Source organism: Suillus clintonianus (genome assembly GCF_016758775.1).
Source record: "Suillus clintonianus strain FC179 chromosome Unknown DEU56scaffold_59, whole genome shotgun sequence".
Classification (NCBI taxonomy): domain Eukaryota; kingdom Fungi; phylum Basidiomycota; class Agaricomycetes; order Boletales; family Suillaceae; genus Suillus; species Suillus clintonianus.
The window spans coordinates 19159-35608 of record NW_024539283.1 but is presented as its reverse complement, the minus strand read 5'-3'; the positions used below and the strand labels follow the sequence as shown (position 1 = coordinate 35608).

General features: G+C 50.4%; 5 protein-coding genes across 5 annotated transcripts; 1 reads left to right on the top strand and 4 right to left on the bottom strand.

Annotated features, from left to right (window-relative positions):
• Positions 1–3721: 3721 nt before the first annotated feature.
• On the bottom strand, positions 3722–5389 carry DEU56DRAFT_740717 (kinase-like domain-containing protein; the record flags this gene model as incomplete). Its single annotated transcript, XM_041348835.1, has 6 exons — positions 3722–3844; positions 3904–4129; positions 4182–4198; positions 4264–4340; positions 4450–4549; positions 4613–5389. The coding sequence occupies 6 exons, from the start codon at positions 5387–5389 to the stop codon at positions 3722–3724; spliced, it is 1320 nt and encodes a 439-aa protein (XP_041206241.1).
• A 5181-nt stretch (positions 5390–10570) lies between these two features.
• Positions 10571–11183, top strand: DEU56DRAFT_466728 (uncharacterized protein). The gene is made up of 3 exons (XM_041346363.1): positions 10571–10680; positions 10733–10958; positions 11021–11183. Exons 1-3 carry the CDS (start codon positions 10637–10639, stop codon positions 11141–11143), a joined length of 393 nt encoding a protein of 130 aa, XP_041206240.1. The 5' UTR covers positions 10571–10636; the 3' UTR covers positions 11144–11183.
• A 637-nt stretch (positions 11184–11820) lies between these two features.
• DEU56DRAFT_740631 (uncharacterized protein) lies at positions 11821–12318 on the bottom strand (the record flags this gene model as incomplete). Its single annotated transcript, XM_041348830.1, has 1 exon — positions 11821–12318. The coding sequence occupies one exon, from the start codon at positions 12316–12318 to the stop codon at positions 11821–11823; it is 498 nt and encodes a 165-aa protein (XP_041206239.1).
• A 322-nt stretch (positions 12319–12640) lies between these two features.
• On the bottom strand, positions 12641–13369 carry DEU56DRAFT_815471 (uncharacterized protein). Its single transcript, XM_041353781.1, has one exon. It carries the CDS (start codon positions 12912–12914, stop codon positions 12648–12650), a length of 267 nt encoding a protein of 88 aa, XP_041206238.1. The 5' UTR covers positions 12915–13369; the 3' UTR covers positions 12641–12647.
• A 140-nt stretch (positions 13370–13509) lies between these two features.
• On the bottom strand, positions 13510–16246 carry DEU56DRAFT_466684 (uncharacterized protein). Its single transcript, XM_041346362.1, has 2 exons — positions 16072–16246; positions 13510–16010 (listed from the first exon to the last, which is right to left on the bottom strand). The coding sequence occupies exon 2, from the start codon at positions 15975–15977 to the stop codon at positions 13593–13595; it is 2385 nt and encodes a 794-aa protein (XP_041206237.1). The 5' UTR covers positions 15978–16010; positions 16072–16246; the 3' UTR covers positions 13510–13592.
• Positions 16247–16450: the final 204 nt, after the last annotated feature.

Below are 16450 nucleotides of genomic sequence, written 5' to 3'. Positions count from 1 at the left end.
AAAAATTTTCACAGGGGGTAAACCACCAGGAGAGGGGGGGTACACCATGCAACAGGGGATTATCCTATGGTCCTGGGCTCCTGATACATTGTTCCTATTGTTGAATAGATGCTGGGAATCATTTTTACAAGTCTGTTCACCTAGAACTAATTAAATGGGAACATATTTTGTGTTTTCCTGTATATATGCTGTATCTAATGATGTAGGGCGCTTCAGGTGGTCAAAAATGTGGGGGATCTCTTCATATACACTCATAAGTGTGTCCTGGATACTATAGAACATTTCCCTATCAAAGGGGCAAAAGTGTGAACATGTTCTGCAACCTAGGCTATGTTAAAATGGACCTGGAGGGGGAGCTGTCACATGGATACACAAAAAAAGTGGTTTATTATGTTATTTTATACATGTATGTACCAAACTACTATTTAGATACAAGGGGGGACTTATTATGGTGTAGTGGTGAAGCTGCAGTGAGGTGGGGAGGGTGTGGGAATAATTGATATTGTGGAGATTCCCAAAATGGCCGATGTTTTTGGTGTTGTGGGGAAATTCCCACGGTAGGTGGCCAAAAATGCGTAGGGCATGAGAATAATCTAAGAATATAAATCCCTATTATGGGATCAGTGTGATGCAGGCACCATTATGCATAAAGAAGGATGATTTGGGATTAGCAACAGCCATGCATAATGATAATGCCTGTAATCAGCCAAAATTATGCATAACCCTGCCATGAACAGGTGATGAAGGGGCGGAAGGAGTAGGGGAGGATGCCCTGGGCATGGGAGCCGTTGGGGGTGGAGAAGGAAGTGAAAGAGAGGACAAACGAGGAGATGAACGAGGGGGAATGGGCCGAGATGATGAAGATCGAGGAAGGTTACGACGAGAGCTCATATGCGAGCAAGAACAGAGGCACAGGATCCAAGGAGCTCACGAAAGACGACTATATGCGCAAGTGCACGTAACAGGGGGTAAGGAAGAAAGACACGTCAGGGGAAGAAGGGACGCGCGTCGTCGAAGACGCAGTGTTTTGTAGCTCCGACTCGGCTCTGTGGCGTTTGGTTCCTCACACCTAGAGTCCTAAACTACTAGTAGATCAAAACCTTCTCCTACGGTTGTCTGGCTTCCATAGTGTTAGGGGTTAATCATCACTTGAACTTCATCAATATCTAGCATGCCACGCGTAACTTTCAATCACGACTTCACTGTGTCCGTTGATGATGGTCGTATAATAGACTTGCGTGATTCATACTGTTCCCCCAAGTCTATGCAAGCAAGTGTTTCGCTTATGGGGTCTGAGTAGTGATGTGCACGGCCCGGCCCGGCTCAAAAGCCGGGGCCACGGCTCGGCTTGATGGGGCTCAGGCTCACTGAGATTGCAGGCCGAGCCTTCCTTGACGGCTCAGGCTAGGCTCGGCTCGGCCTAGGCTTAGGCCGCGGCTTGCTATGCGAAAAATTGTGTGATATCATTAACGGCTGTCGAAAATGCATGGGCACCAACGTACATGAAAATGAGTCCAAACGAGTGCATGCAAGTCCAGATGAATGCATGCAAGTGCAAACGAGTGCAGACAAGCCCAGACGAATACAGACAAGCCAGGGCAAGTCCAAACGAACGCAGACAAGTCCAGACGAATGCAGATGAATGCAGACGAGTCCAAACGAGTGCAGGCAAGCGCAAATGAATGCAGGCAAGTCCAAACGATTGCAGGCGAGTCCAGATGAATGCAGACAAGCCAAGTCAAGTCCAAACGTTTGCAGACAAGCCCAGACGAATACAGACAAGCCAAGTCAAGTCCAAATGAGTTCAGGCAAGTCCAAGCGAATGCAGATGAGTCCAAACGAATGCAGAATGAGTGCAGGCAAGTACAAGCGAATGCAGACGAGTCCAAACAAGTGCAGGCAGGCCCAGATGAATAGAGGCAAGTCAAAACGAGTTCAGGCAAGTCCAGACGAATGCAGACGAATGCAGAAGAGTCCAGACGAGTGCAGGTAAGTCTAGATGGATGAGAATGCCGAGGGACAAGCCATAATGAACCAAAATGAGGCCAGGCAAGCCCAGATGAATGAGAACGACGAGGGACAAGTCAGAACAGGTGTACACAAGCTGGAATGAGTGCAATATGAGCACGAGTGTGAAGATACGAGTGGTGAATGAACAGGATACAAGCATGAATGACCCGTTCCGAACAAACAAAGTGTCACGTGCAACGATTTATAAATGAGTATGTGTAAGTGAGAACACGCAGAATTACATACGAACAAATGCAGATGCACGCAAACGAGCAGAAGTACTCAAATACTCATCTATGATCTGCCAGTGTTACTCCCATTGAAAGCCGTGGCTCGAGGGCCCGGCTCAGGCTTACAGATACCTCAAGCCGGGCCTTGAGCCCTTATGGGCCGTCCTCAAGGCTCGGCTTGGCCCGGCCTAAATGGGCTCGGCTTGGCTCGGCCCACGGCCTGAAGCCGGGCTTTGCACATCACTAGGTCTGAGGATGCTGCTCGTCAAGCTATGCAGGATTCGTGGGACCTCGCGAGCCAACGCCCGCGTATAATTGGTGTATGTGCCTATCTTAATTTCAAAGAATGTATTCTCAAATGTTTTTACAGCTCAAACCGTTGCCCAACTCACTTGACGATGATGTCCGGGTCCATCAGTTGTTTACCGACTATTCGGTCCGTATCTGGGGTGTAGGACTCGAGTCCGAGCATATGTATCACTTCGATTTTGTCGATCCCTGCACAGGTCATCCAGTCAATCTGCCCCCTAAGTGGAATATTTTTGTTGCTCCTGGCATACTTCAGCGTTTGCCGTTTGCACCTATGATGGACTTTGTGATGCCAGTGGGCTTGCCGGTGCCATCAATGGAAAGGGGCAGCGGCTTAAAATTCCGTGAAGTTCTTCCAGGAGCGGAGAAGTATTTGTGCTCTGAAGGCACGAGACTCCGCGTCGTTTCTCCCGAGGGATGTGAAGCCTTCTTTGAGCTTCCGGTTCGGGAATCCATTCACATTGAGGCGAACCAAGTCATCGTTATCCGTATGTCTTTCCTTTAAGCTCAGCAGCGCAGCTCACTGGATTGTATAGCTCACTTGGATCACAGCGGAAGCCATAGTAGCCCCGACGTTATGAAAGATGCCACTCCCAGGGCAATGCATATGCGGCGTCTCCTGCCGTCTTGATCAAATACTGCTGAGTTGTACACGCTAGTAGGTAGGTAGCAGTTTTCAGAGGAAAAAGGTTGGCTTTCAGCCGAGTTTTTATATGTTATCGTAAACCAGCCTGAAAGGCCTATGACTCGCTAATGTAATTTTAGGAACGTTCTAAAATCATTATCATACTTAGTTGCCCTCCTGGGCTGCTCGTGTGCTTCACCTGCTGGATGCCTGGATGCTGGATACCTCGCACTGCCCTTGAGCCCCGAAAACCTCTCCACCGCCATGCAGTAGCATCACTCAAATCGCAACAAAAGCCATGGCATCATGATATGTAAAAACCCCGTCAGATCTGATGAATGGGAATATGTGAGATATGTGTAATGACTTGGGGGGTATAGATAGCGATATGAATATGTTGATAGATAGTTATCAAAAGGAATGCGTGCGCATGAAAGGAACGCGTACTATGAAAAGAACGCGTGAAAGAAACGCGTACTCGTGAAAAGAACGTACGCAAAAAACAAAGCAAATCGTCCGTCCGTCCGTCCATCCATCCATCTACTCGTCACGAGTCCCCTGCGTCCTCACTCTCACTCTCCCTTTGCAACACATGCTCTTCAATAGCTCTACACTGCGATAAGAGTTGGACGTTCACCGCGCGGCCGCATGCGTTGCGGATGAAAGGAGTCTAGGGAAATCAACGTCGAGTCAGAAAAACACAAGAAACGAAAATGGAACAGAACGCACGTTCAACAACTCATTAGCATTCGGCCGCGAAGCATACGGTCTTGAGCATAATCTCAAAAAATCATGAAATCCGCGGGAATAAAGCTCTGGTTGACGGAGAGCCGGCCATTGGGCACCGATTTCGCGCGGGTCCTGAACGTCTGCAAAAGGCGGTTCTGTTTGAGCTAGTTCCCATACCGTTGCACCTAGAGACCAGACGTCGACTTTAAGCGCATTATACGCTCCACTGCAACATAGATGAGATGAGCCTCCTAACAGCAATGAATGAATGTACTCACACTCGCATCTCTGGAGCCTATTAAGCGCACAGACCACGATACATCAGCACAAACCAAAGGCGAAAAGCTCGTAAACACGCACCTGCCAGTAGATAACGCCCACAGCACCAAAACACATCGGAGAATTTCTCGTCACACGCACAGCATTCGAGAAATCAGCTATCAAAAAACAGCCAAATCAGCATCGCTCCATCAAAAGATGGCAACAAAATAAATGATAATCGGAGTAGCAACAACCAAACATATAAAGCGCCACAGTGCCACTCACCAACTTTTACGATCCCACTCGCGTTTAAAAGCAGATTATCAGAACGAACGTCTCGATGGGCGATACAGTGCTTTTGGAGATATTCGAGCGCGAGTAGGACCTGCATTCATTTATCGGTCAGCATCCATCCCCTATTCATCCACACACGAAGAATAACACTCACATCACTAGCAAACCTCGCAATCATCCTCTCATGCATCGCCAAACCCTCACTAACAAGCCCCACAACATCCGCCAAGCTCCTCTCCATCAGCTCCATCCGTATCCACACCGAGTCGTCCACCAAGTTCACATAAAACGCATCCATGCGCAATACATGCTCGTGCTGCACCCCACGCATCAACTCCATCTCGTGTCTCAGATCTTGCAGCTTCGGTGACACAGCAGGATGCACAGCAATGGCTTTGATGGCTACGTGAGTCGTTCCTGGGGGTAGATCGAGCGTTTCAACAGGAGAGACCACGCGTGCGGCGTACACAGATCCGCTCTCGCCTTCTGCGATTTCTTGGAGGTCTGCAAAGTGCTCTTGGGGATCGACGTCAACTATGAATTCAGATAGGGGAGAGACGGCGTCTGCAACCCATGCTGGTAATCGCTGCGATTGGGACTGGGCCTTTGGAACAGAGAGAGCGAGCGTGAACCCTTCTTCGCTGTCACTATCTCGCCCTCCAACTCCAAACGTATCGGTAGTGGATGTGAGAAGCGCAGCTTCAGGAGCAAAACTCTTCTCCCGGAGCGGCGAAGGCGGTAGGTGCAACCTGGGCGTGACGAGGGGCGCGCTTTCCGAAGTGGACCCCGTATCGCTGCTGAAATGTGAGCTGTGTGGGGAACCCTGTGCAAGAAGGGAAGTGGTGCGGAAACGTGCAGCTTGGCGTGGAGTGGTGTCGAGATCGGGGCTGAGAGGGGGTTCTGGCCATGCAGGATCCGAGTCTAGCACCATGGAGGCGCCGTCTGAGCCCAACACCATAGACCCGGCGTCTGAATCAAGCGTGATGGAAGCCCCGTCTTCTATGTCATCTCTGGGCGGCTCGACAGCATTCAACGACACAGAATCAGAGTCTAGGACACTGGCTGTTGCCAACGTGATTGCCACGGCTCCGCTCACGCTCACAATCGTAGCGGGCGTGACCGTTATCGTTGATAGCCCAGAATCGCGGTCACCAGCGGGTCGTGCGGGGAGAAGGATCGAAGAGGACCTGCGGTCGTCTGTCGTTGAAGCGCTCGTCATCGAAGCACCAAGCCCTTCTCTCGACGAAGAAGCCGCAGCTGGAATTCCCAACGTCGGACTGTGCGATGATACAGTGACCTCGATTCCTGATGTGGGCGGAGGTGATGAGGGTTTCTCGAGGTCGGTTTCTTCTGCGCTGGGATTCTGGGAACTCGCACTGGGAATCTTCGGTCCAAGACCAAGACCAACCCCAAGAGACGAAACATTCGCACCAAACGAAACATCCGGCAGCACAGGTACATGGCCCTCCTTTCTCCGATCAACCTCTTCAGGAGGCGTAGGCGGAAGCTCTCTCATCGGCGTGCGCAGTATCGGAGCAGGAGGTATGCTTCTTCCAGGAGTCCTTGACACCATAACGCGCAGCGGAGCCCCAAGCGTGATATTGGCTCCAAAAGACACATCCGGGAGTGTCGGTATCGTTGACAGTTCTGATGGAGAATGTGAAGGCGCAGATGGAGAAGGAGACGTAGAAGGTGTTGATGTAGACGTTGATGCAGTAGGCGAGTGGGATTTGGAAGATGATGGGGTTGATGTGGTACGGGATGATGTTGATGGAGAGCGTGATGGTAATGGTCGTGAGGAGAGTGTGAGACCAGGGAGGAGGCAGTTGCTGCTGCTCCCTTCGCCTCTGTCTATCAGGTTGCTGGTCTGCTTTGAGCGAGTTGAGAGTGTGCTCCCGCTTCCGCTGGCTAGCCGATTAGCTCCGCTCCCGTTGTCTTCTAGCCCACTAAGCAGTCCAGCTCCCCAATCCTCAAGTCCCAAGTCTGAGCTTAGATGGAAACTCAGCCTCGGGGGCATCGCACCCACTTTTGTCAGCCTCTTGTCAATCACTAGCGGTGGCGTCGGATTCATATGTCTATTCAGCAGTGCCGGGTCGACGCCTGGAAGGGAAAGATCCGTGTAGAGCGAGGAAGAAGTCGTTTCTGCAGCAGCAGAGATATCCAAAATGGAATCCACATCTTCCTCCCGGAACTCTGGTCCAACTTTTTTCATCCCACTTCCTTCCGGTGCCTTGTCCCGCGCGAATCCCGAGGAACGGACTGGAGAATGGTAAGCGGGCGGTGGGGATTCGTCGCTTGCGTTCGTAACGTGGAAGACTCTGCGAGGAGGCGTGCACGGCGAGGCACTGTGTATGCTGTGCAGATTTGACAGATCTTGGTGCTGATGCGACGGCGGCAAGCTGTGAGAGTGTACGAGGGGGCTGGGGACATGTGCCGAAATGGGCTGATGGGGGCGTTCAGATTGAGTACGGGCGATGTGAGGTGGGCTGCTGGACACGGATTGGGTGTCGAGGGGATATGGATCAATCATGCTCTCGTGACCTGTGCCATTGACAAAGACATACTGGGTATCCACGGGATCTGATTCGACAGCAGAGTTGGAGTGCGAGGAGGAGGTGGCGGTGTATGAGGATTGGCGGGAGGGAGGAAAGCTGAAGGAGTTGATGGTCGGGGATGGGGCGTTGATGTATGCACTTGCTATGAGGGTTGCGTTTGATGAGCGTGCTGCAAAGGAGGCGTTTGTGAGGGAAGAACTTCGTGGTGTTGGGTGGTGAAGGAGGGAGAGTGGAGAATCGGGACGAGATGATTGGTTGCCTCGAAGAGCGGTGCGGCGGGAATGAATGGCGGCGATTTCGTCGTCGGTGAAGCCAGCTTGAGAAAGGGCATTGGACCATGAAGGAGGAAGTCCTACGAATCTGAAAGAGAGTTAACGAGTCTGCTGGTAGAAGGGCATAAACACGCACCCCTCGTCGACATGTATATGATGCTGATGATTGTGAGCTAGGATAGCAGTGAAAGGCAGAGGGGACTTACCTGGAAATTCCATGGTCCAGAGATGGCTTCATCCTCTTGAGGTGGTTCTGGATCTTCTGTTTCGATGAGATTCCTTGTTGACCTATTACGCTTGCCCATTGAGGAGAATTTAAATAAGTTCCGCTTTGATTTTTGGCCGCCATCGCTGTCAACGGACATTGCAGGACCAAAGGAACGTACTGAAGGAGCGGACTGGCTTGAGACAGGTGAAGAACGTGAGTAGTCGGGAGTGATTGGTGTGGTTGGGACTATGTCGGCAGGAGGGGACAAAGAAGTTACGCTTGGGCTGTAAAGTGATTTACTGCTACCATAAGGGCCTCCGTGTACTTGTAATCCTTGTTGAAAGTATTGATCATCCTTGGGTGGAGGAGGTGGTGGTGGTTTGTTGAATTTGAATACTTTGAGAGTAGAGAACCTGGAATTGTTCTTGCTCGACATTCTAATACATGGACTTGCTCGACGTTGAGAATGACGACGACCAGGACGACGGCGACGGCGAAGGATGAGGTGACTGTAAAGAAGGGTGCTTGTAATACGTGAGTGGCACTACGTACGTGACCTATGGCCTAAAGCGCCTATCGCCACCGTGGCCAAACTTGAACCAATCTTTTTTTTTCTCAAGCGAGATTTTATAATGTCTCGTTCTTCTATGTAGTATAGCTAATACAACGTTCTCCGCATCAACCAGCGCTCATTTCATTTCAGTTACCCCCAGTTGACATGGTGTCACGCGGAGTATCACGGTTTTGTCTGCGAGGGCAACCAGTCCTGCCAGTGATGGCCGCTGCATCCACCGGGCCATGACGCAACTTGGTCGCTAGTTTTTGATCGGATGTAAATTCTTATTCGCTGAGTACACTCTAATCCGCCTGCAATACGTGACTGAAGGGGTTCTCGTTCCTTGAAAAACGCCTTGAATGAAGGAGGCAGACCCCGGATCACAAGGAGGCATTCTCTCCCCGACATTCTCAGCGCTGGCAGTGCCACCGGGCCAGCGTCTTAAGCTATTATTGAGGCTCCAGCTCTTCGTGACTTCATTTCAGACAGCGGGAATTTACATCGGATCAATATGTTTTTCTATTAGGGTCCCATCCAGCGCCAAGATAGCACAGTTCAAGAACATCGTTCACATGCGCTGCTAAGAATCAGGCAGCCTTCTGTCTCCGGAGGTATATCCAACATATCTCATTGTGGAAGGTAAATTGTGAGTCCCTCAGTACATAGCCACGCAACTCGTGCCTTTCCTCTAGGTCACTACACAAGTCCCTATCTCCCCAGCAATATCAGTATTCAACATATAGAAGCAATGATCCTGGAGGATATCACCGTAGAGCTGAAGAAAAGTTCGGAAGCGTTTACCGACACAGTAGAAAAGGAGTTGCAGTTACATAGTGAGTGCTAACGGCTCTTGACGTTATCACTACTGATCATATTTGTTAGCTGCAGAACCATCATCTTTATGGAAGAGTCGGAAGAGCCCGAACTCGAAAGGGAGAGGAACGAGGCATTGGCTCGTGCTGACGTCCATCACTGTCACTGTTTTGACACCTTTTTTCTTTCTAGACGGCAGATCGGTTTATTAAAATTCTGTCCCATGAGGTCAAGATCGTTCGTCAATCCAACGACGAATATAGGTTTTGAATTTTACACCTGCAGAAAGTCAGGGACAGGATCCAGGTGGAGCAAAACGCTGTTGTCGCGGCTACTGTCGAGGAGGTCAGGGGCAAAGCCACATCTGATGCTGCAATGACATGAGAGTCTAAGAAGCTCGAACTCGAAAAGTTGAGAAGACGAGGCACTAGCACGTGCTGATGTCGGATATTTTTTCTGCCTGTCCATCACCGCTCTGACCGCTTTCTTTTCTTTCCAGACAGCTGGCAAAAAAGCTGTCCCATTGAGGTCAAGATCGTTCGTCATTCCAACGACAAACATTGGTTTAGAATATCAGACCTACTGGCAGTCAGGGACAGGGACAACTTGGAGCACGTTGCTGCTGTCGAGAAGGCAGGCAGTGCTTCTGTAATCACCACCGAGGACCTCTCGGAAAAGAACAGAAGCCTCTGCACACAGGTTGCTACTACAGCTTCCATCTCTGCCCATGACGCAGCCTGAGCGCGACAGCGCAATCGGATGCGACGATTGAGCGTGGTGGGCCAGAACCGCAGGCAAGGAGCGATCCGCTTTTAGACCTTGGACCAGACTGTAGCATGTACAGTGTAACCAGCGCGTCGACCTTCAAGGCACGAGCCCCGACTACTACTACAGCTTCCACAACACGCAACTGCGAATGGAGAAAAAGCACCTACCAGCAGTGTAATATCACTTGGCGTCACTTGGCGTCACCAGGGCTGTCGGAGTTGCACCGCGCGGCACTGTGAGATATATTAGTTCACTAGGTACAGCTCTCGGTCCCAGTGGGAGTGATGTTCCAGTATCTGGAGTGAGAGTCAAGACATGAATCGTAATGACGATCCGAGGGAACTTGCGCACACCACTGCCGAAAGCCTGGGAGGCGTGGTCCACGCAGATTTGGTGCGGTCAAGGCCCATAATGTTGAACCATTGTTTGTAGGTCTGACCACGAACCACCCAGGGATGACATTGAAGACGGCGCTTCCATCTTGCTCGATTCAGACGGCGGGTCTATGGCGCTGAGCTCAGACGCGCCTCCATGGTGCTAGACTTGGATCCTGCATGGTCAGAACCCCCTCAGCCCCGATCTCGACACCACTCTACGCCAAGCTGCACGTTTCCGCACCACTTCCCTTCTTGCACAGGGTTCCCCACATAGCTCACTACGTTTGGAGTTGGAGGGCGAGATAGTGACAGCGAAGAAGGATTCACGCTTGCTCTCTCTGCTCCCAAGACCCAATACCAGTCGCCGCGATTACCAGCATGGGTTGCAGATGCCGTCTCCCCCCTCTCCGAATTCATAATTGACGTCGATCCCCAAGAGCACTTTGCAGACCTCCAAAAAATCGCAGGAGGCGAGAGTGGATCTGCATACGCCGCATGCGTAGTCTCTCCTGTTGAAATGCTTGGTCTACCCTCAGGAACGACACACACAGCTATCAAAGCCATTGCTGTGTCACCGAAGCCGCAAGATCAGGTGCACGTTTACGATTTTTCGCCTTCGGTTTGTGCTGATGTATCGTGGTCTGTGCGTTTCATTGGCTCCAGAGATGCGAGTGTGAGTACATTCATTTATTCCTGCTAGGAGTCTCATCTTACCTATGTTGCAGTGGAGCGTATAATGCGCTTAAAGTCGACGTCTGGTCTCTAGGCGCAACGGTATGGGAACTAGCTCAAACAGAACCGCCCTTTGCAGACGTTCAAGACCCGCGTCAAATTGGTGCCCAGCGGCCGGCTCTCCGTCAACCAGAGCTTTATTCCCGCGGATTTCATGATTTTTTGAGATTATGCTCAAGACCGTATGCTTCGTGGCCGAATGCTAATGAGTTGTTGAACGTGTATTCTGTTCCGCTTTCGTTTCTTGAGGTGTTTTTCTGACTCGACGTTGATTTCCCTAGACTCCTTTCATCCGCAACGCATGCGGCCGCGCGGTGAACGTCCAACTCCTATCGCAGTGTAGAGCTATTGAAGAGCATGTGTTGCAAAGGGAGAGTGAGAGTGAGGATGCAGGGGACTCGTGACGAGTAGATGGATGGATGGATGGATGGACGGATGGACGATTGCTTTGTTTTTGCGTACGTTCTTTTCATGAGTACGCGTTTCTTTCACGCGTTCTTTTCATAGTACGCGTTCCTTTCATGCGCACGCATTCCTTTTCATAACTATCTATCAACATATTCATATCGCTATCTATACCCCCCCAAGTCATTACACATATCTCACATATTCCCATTTCATCAGATCTGACGGGGTTTTTACATATCATGATGCCATGGCTTTTGTTGCGATTTGAGTGATGCTACTGCATGGCGGTGGAGAGGTCTTCGGGGCTCAAGGGCAGTGCGAGGTATCCAGGGATCCAGCAGGTGAAGCACACGAGCAGCCCAGGAGGGCAACTAAGTATGATAATGATAATGATTTTAGAACGTTCCTAAAATTACATTGGCGAGTCATGGACCTTTCAGGTAAATCGTCTGAAAGCCAACCTTTTGCCTCTGAAAACTGCTACCTACCTACTAGCGCATACCTATTTAATGAACACAGTAACTCAGCAGTATTTGATCAAGACGGTAGGACACGCCACATATGCCGCATTGCCCTGGGAGTGGCATCTTTCATAACGTCGGGGCTACTGTGGCTTCCGCTGTGATCCAAGTGAGCTATACAATCCAGTGAGCTGAGCTGATCTTAAAGGAAATTAAGACATACGGATAACGATAACTCGGTTCGCCTCAATGTGAATGGATTCCCGAACCGGAAGCTCAAAGAAGGCTTCACATCCCTCGGGAGAAACGACCCGGAGTCTCGTGCCTTCAGGGCACAAATACTTCTCCTCTCCTGGAAGAACTTCACGGAATTTTAAGCCGTGGCCCCTTTCCATTGATAGCATCGGCGAGCCCACTGGCATCATAGCGGCCATCATAGTTGGGAACGGCAAACACGACAGTGAGCCAGGAGCGATGAAAATATTCCACTTAGGGGGCAGATTGACTGGATGACCTGTGCGAGGGTCGACAAAATCGAAGTGATACCTATGCTCGGGCTCGAGTCCTACACCCCAGATACGGACCGAATAGTCGGTAAACAACTGATGGACCCGGACATCATCGTCAAGTGAGTTGGGCAACGGTTTGAGCTGTAAAAAACATATGAGAATACATTCTTTGCAATTAAGATAGGCACATACACCAATCATACGCGGGCGTTGGCTCGCGAGGTCCCACGAATCCTGCACAGCTTGACGAGCAGCATCCTCAGACCCCATAAGCGAAACACTTGCTTGCATGGACTCAGGGGAACACATTGAATCACGCAAGTCTATTGTGCGGCCATCATCAACGGACACAGTGAAGTCGTGATTGAAAGTTACGCGTGGCATGCTAGATATTGACGAATTTCAAGTGATGATTAACCCCTAACACTATGAAGCCAGGACCACCGTAACACGTCAAAGGAGAAGGTTTCGATCTACTAGTAGTATACTTATCTCACGCTAATTGTTTTATGTAAAATAATAGGCTATTATTAGTGACATGTCATTACGAGTTGCTTCCTCGGTCCTTCTATCATGATATCCCCAGGCCTAAAGTTCAGCCCAGTGGCATTCGTATTCTGCGACACAGAAAACACGCGCTGCAACTGCGTCGTTGCATTCGTGATCGCGCCCAGTCCCACGTCCTTCCACGGGATGTACACCTCCACATTGACGAGGCTCGAAACGAGCAGCAAGTATGCAGTGCCGTTGTTCCAGAGACCAGCGTCCACGCCTAGGTAGTCGTAGCTCGCAAACATCACGTTCGTGTCGACGATGAAGGGCTGGCTGAATTCTCTGATGGGGTTCGTAATGTTCGTCGCTGTCCTCTCGATGGTCGTGACGTTGCCAGTTGTGGTTGGGTATTGGTAGGACTTGGAACCTGGTGATGCATGTCAGTTTTTGTTCATGCGCGCGATATCGGCATGAGTTACCTAGAGCACCGTGGCTGAAGGATGTGAATCCAATAGCTGCCCATTTCTGCGGGGCGGCGCTCAACCCCCTGCTGGAACTGCCTCTGCAGTATCTATCATGGGTGCAGCTGGCAAGCGGGGTCGAGGAGAAGATCTGGCTGAAGCCTCCAGCGAACAAGGTCACCACCGCATCATAATGCGATCTTGTCCGTTGCCCATCTCCATCGTATATATGTAGCTGAACTCGCGCAGTACTTGTATCCTATCATGACTTTCACATATTGTATTAGTCTTGTCGAATCACAATCATACTGTGTCATTCATTCTCCATAAACCTTGGTGGGTAGAGGAAATCCCCCACCTCACAAGTAGTCCGCAGCGAGTGTCGTGTAGAGACTTATGGTTCAGAAATGAGAATCGAAGATGATTCAGTTGTCATAATCCATGGAATACATAAAGCAGATCAAGTTGAAAAGAGTGAAAACAAGACAGAAAATCTACTGACAAGTAATAGTCAACTTCCTCTTACTTGTCGGATAAGCGGGACAAAAGTAAACTTGTGCTTTCCTGGTAATATGTCTCTCCCTCCGGTGCCGCTATACCCTCCTCGAATCCGGTAGCATCCCTATGAGAACCAAGGGCGTCCTCCCTGCAACCGAGGGCCACCCAATCGCTCAGATACATAGCCTCGCTGATGAACGTCGGCATACGCAGCACAGTCTCCTTCTGCAGCTCGTTAAGCTCACAGCTCTCCGAGCAGAGCACGAACCGCCCCCTGCCACCCTCTCTCCCAGTGAACAGGCAAACAGTCGGCGGTCTCCTCGCTCGAAAATAATAGATCGTGCTGGATAGCGTCTCAACGAGGGTGTACATGTCACCTTTACCGTCAATGTGCGGAGCCTTCCTGTCGGCGATCGTGAATTGTGCAGGATCGCCGACACGAAATCGGCTAGATGGCTTGGGTTTGGAGAAGTGAGAACCGCTTGTTGCATAGCGCATAGAATGGGGACCTTTGATTTGTCCACCATAGAGATATTTTGAGACGTCATCGGCAGATAAAACGCCTTTCACGCCGATGAGCCAAGGCTCGACACGTCTAATCGGCGGAAATAGGTCGCTGGTGTGCGAGAGTGGAACAGAGAGAATGAGCAACAAAAGCGGGCTCAAAAAAATTGGCAATATAATGCTCAAGTTCGTAACGTCACCATATCCATCCGTGAAGTATTGAATCAGAAACGAAATACAGCTGATGAAGCCGAGCGAGGAGGTAGCAAAACAAATGACGCGTGTAATGCTCCAAAACTCCTGCATGCGTTTGTTAGGAGGTCCCATTAGAAACCTCAGTCGAGGGAAGTCTGTCCAATGAATAGTTGCAGCTCGACAGCCCTCGAGGACAAGTGCCCCACTCCCTGTAATGCCTGCAATCTGAATGTCTGTTGCGATGTCCCATAGATGAGCTCCGTAGGCATCGTTGTCGACATACCAGCTCTCGGACATGCATTTGGGAAGCATGGAGACCATGCGCTCAGCGATGCGGTCACTGTCGTTCGCCATGGAGAGCCTGGCTAGCGCCTGCGTTTCAGACTCGGTCTCCTGAGGAAGTATCCTGTGCTCAAAAAATCCCATGAGTGCATAGACTCTCTCGGCAGGCTTGGCTTTCGTGTTTTGAGCCGGCATCTGCAGCACTCCATGATTTCTACAGTCGCAAGAATCTGGATCATCGTGCTCTTGGACCTGCCAATGAATACTCTGTGGTGCTCCGCCATGGTTGCGACGCCAGATTGCTTTTTTCAAGTGGTCGAGGCGCGCCAGCCTCTCCAACGGATCTTTGTGCAGATCATAAGCGTTAAGAAGAGCAGCTTCATCCTCCGGCTGCTTGAACGCGAGTTTCGCGAGTTCTTGGAGTGACAGCCGGGTCAAAGGGCCATTCCCAACCTTGCACCACAACTCTCTGCTCAGACACGCTTCTGGAAAGGTCCACACACGGCTACCCCACTCCTCCCACCGTTCTTCAATGCTCCGCGTATCACCCGGGATATCAGGAAGCAAGATCAAGGTGAATCTCGCGTTCCTGTAGATGTCTGACATGCGGTACAGATCCGCCGGATATCCGTCTGCAACTCCTTCTCCATATTCCCGGGAATTTTGAACGCTGGAACATAGGAGATCGACCCAATATGCAGGTTGACTCGAGCACCATGAGAACAAGCTGACCGCTTGTTGCGATTGTCCGACCACCTCTTCTGGTTGCCCAACCGTCTCTTCTATATAACGATAGAACTGTCTTTTCTTTGTGCTTTGAACGTCCTCCGGATCAGTTTCCCGAAAGACATCTGTCCATCGGAAGGAGATGGTGAAGTATGGCCGACGCTTCAAATTCTCCTTATCATCTCTAAGGACCCAGGAACCCCCTTCCTGGCGAACCACAAGTTTCCGTGGGTGTATCGTGTGTGTCATAGAAAGCTTGTCCATGTCTCTTGAAGCGGGCGCCGAAAGCAGCGAGAATTCTTTTGGGGATCGTGCCGCCCATAATTGACCCACGAACGCTGGAAGGTAAGGCTCATATTTCTCCGCAAACCCTGGATCATTGTAAAATTTGGGGTTCACTATGCAGAGTTGCAACCATCTGAGAAACCACTTGCAAAACTCGGAAGTAGTTCTTGGTGTCTTGTTGTTCATCAGCCATACAGAGATGATTCTGGGCTTCGAAACGTGAGAGACAATTGCGACCTCCTCGAAATCCTTGTTGTGCTTGTTGGGCCTAACGGCCTGGACTTGAAGAGGCAGACAAGCTCCCAGATCAGTGTTGAAGTATCGCTGCGCTGTCTGGTCGCGGTGTGGGTACTTCAGGGCGACTGCATGGCAATAAATCTCCCGCTCCGGGTCTCCGAGACGCAAGGAATTGGACATGATTGTAGAAAAGGCTTGTCGAGGTGACAGCAACTATTGAATCGCAGTGTCAAGTTAGCCCATTCACCATGTTACTACTGGCACGAGCCCTTACCGATCTCAGGCTGTACTTCGCTCTGTCACCGGAAGGGAAGGACAACGATAAAATGGAACTTCAACTGCCAACTGTAAAAGGACTAGACAATCGTCAAACCTTAGTCGTAGACAACGGATTGAGGAAAGAGGTATAACCGAGAGAAAACAACTAAATAGTGGTTTGGATTCCTGTACAATGCTCCACTGAGCCACATCGCGTTGACGTATCTACTAGGACTGACCTTGTCAGTTGCTAGGAGGTAATATTGTTCCACAAAAAAATAAGAAATTGCTTACCACGGCATTGAGGCGGTGCCTAACGCAAGGCCGCCGAGATTAATGCACGCAAGTGATTCTTTGAAACTTTGACGTCTTGACAATCATGTCGCAGGTCCGAT

What these genes read in the sequence shown, in the direction of transcription:
- DEU56DRAFT_466728 (XM_041346363.1), top strand. Translation starts at nt 10,637, where the DNA reads ATGTATCGTGGTCTGTGCGTTTCATTGGCTCCAGAGATGCGAGT. An exon ending in TTGGCTCCAGAGATGCGAGT is followed by an intron (nt 10,681 to 10,732) that starts GTGAGTACATTC and finishes CCTATGTTGCAG; the next exon opens with TGGAGCGTATAATGCGCTTA. An exon ending in ATGCTAATGAGTTGTTGAAC is followed by an intron (nt 10,959 to 11,020) that starts GTGTATTCTGTT and finishes TGATTTCCCTAG; the next exon opens with ACTCCTTTCATCCGCAACGC.
- DEU56DRAFT_815471 (XM_041353781.1), bottom strand. Translation starts at nt 12,914, where the DNA reads ATGTTTGCGAGCTACGACTACCTAGGCGTGGACGCTGGTCTCTGGAAC.
- DEU56DRAFT_466684 (XM_041346362.1), bottom strand. Translation starts at nt 15,977, where the DNA reads ATGTCCAATTCCTTGCGTCTCGGAGACCCGGAGCGGGAGATTTATTGC.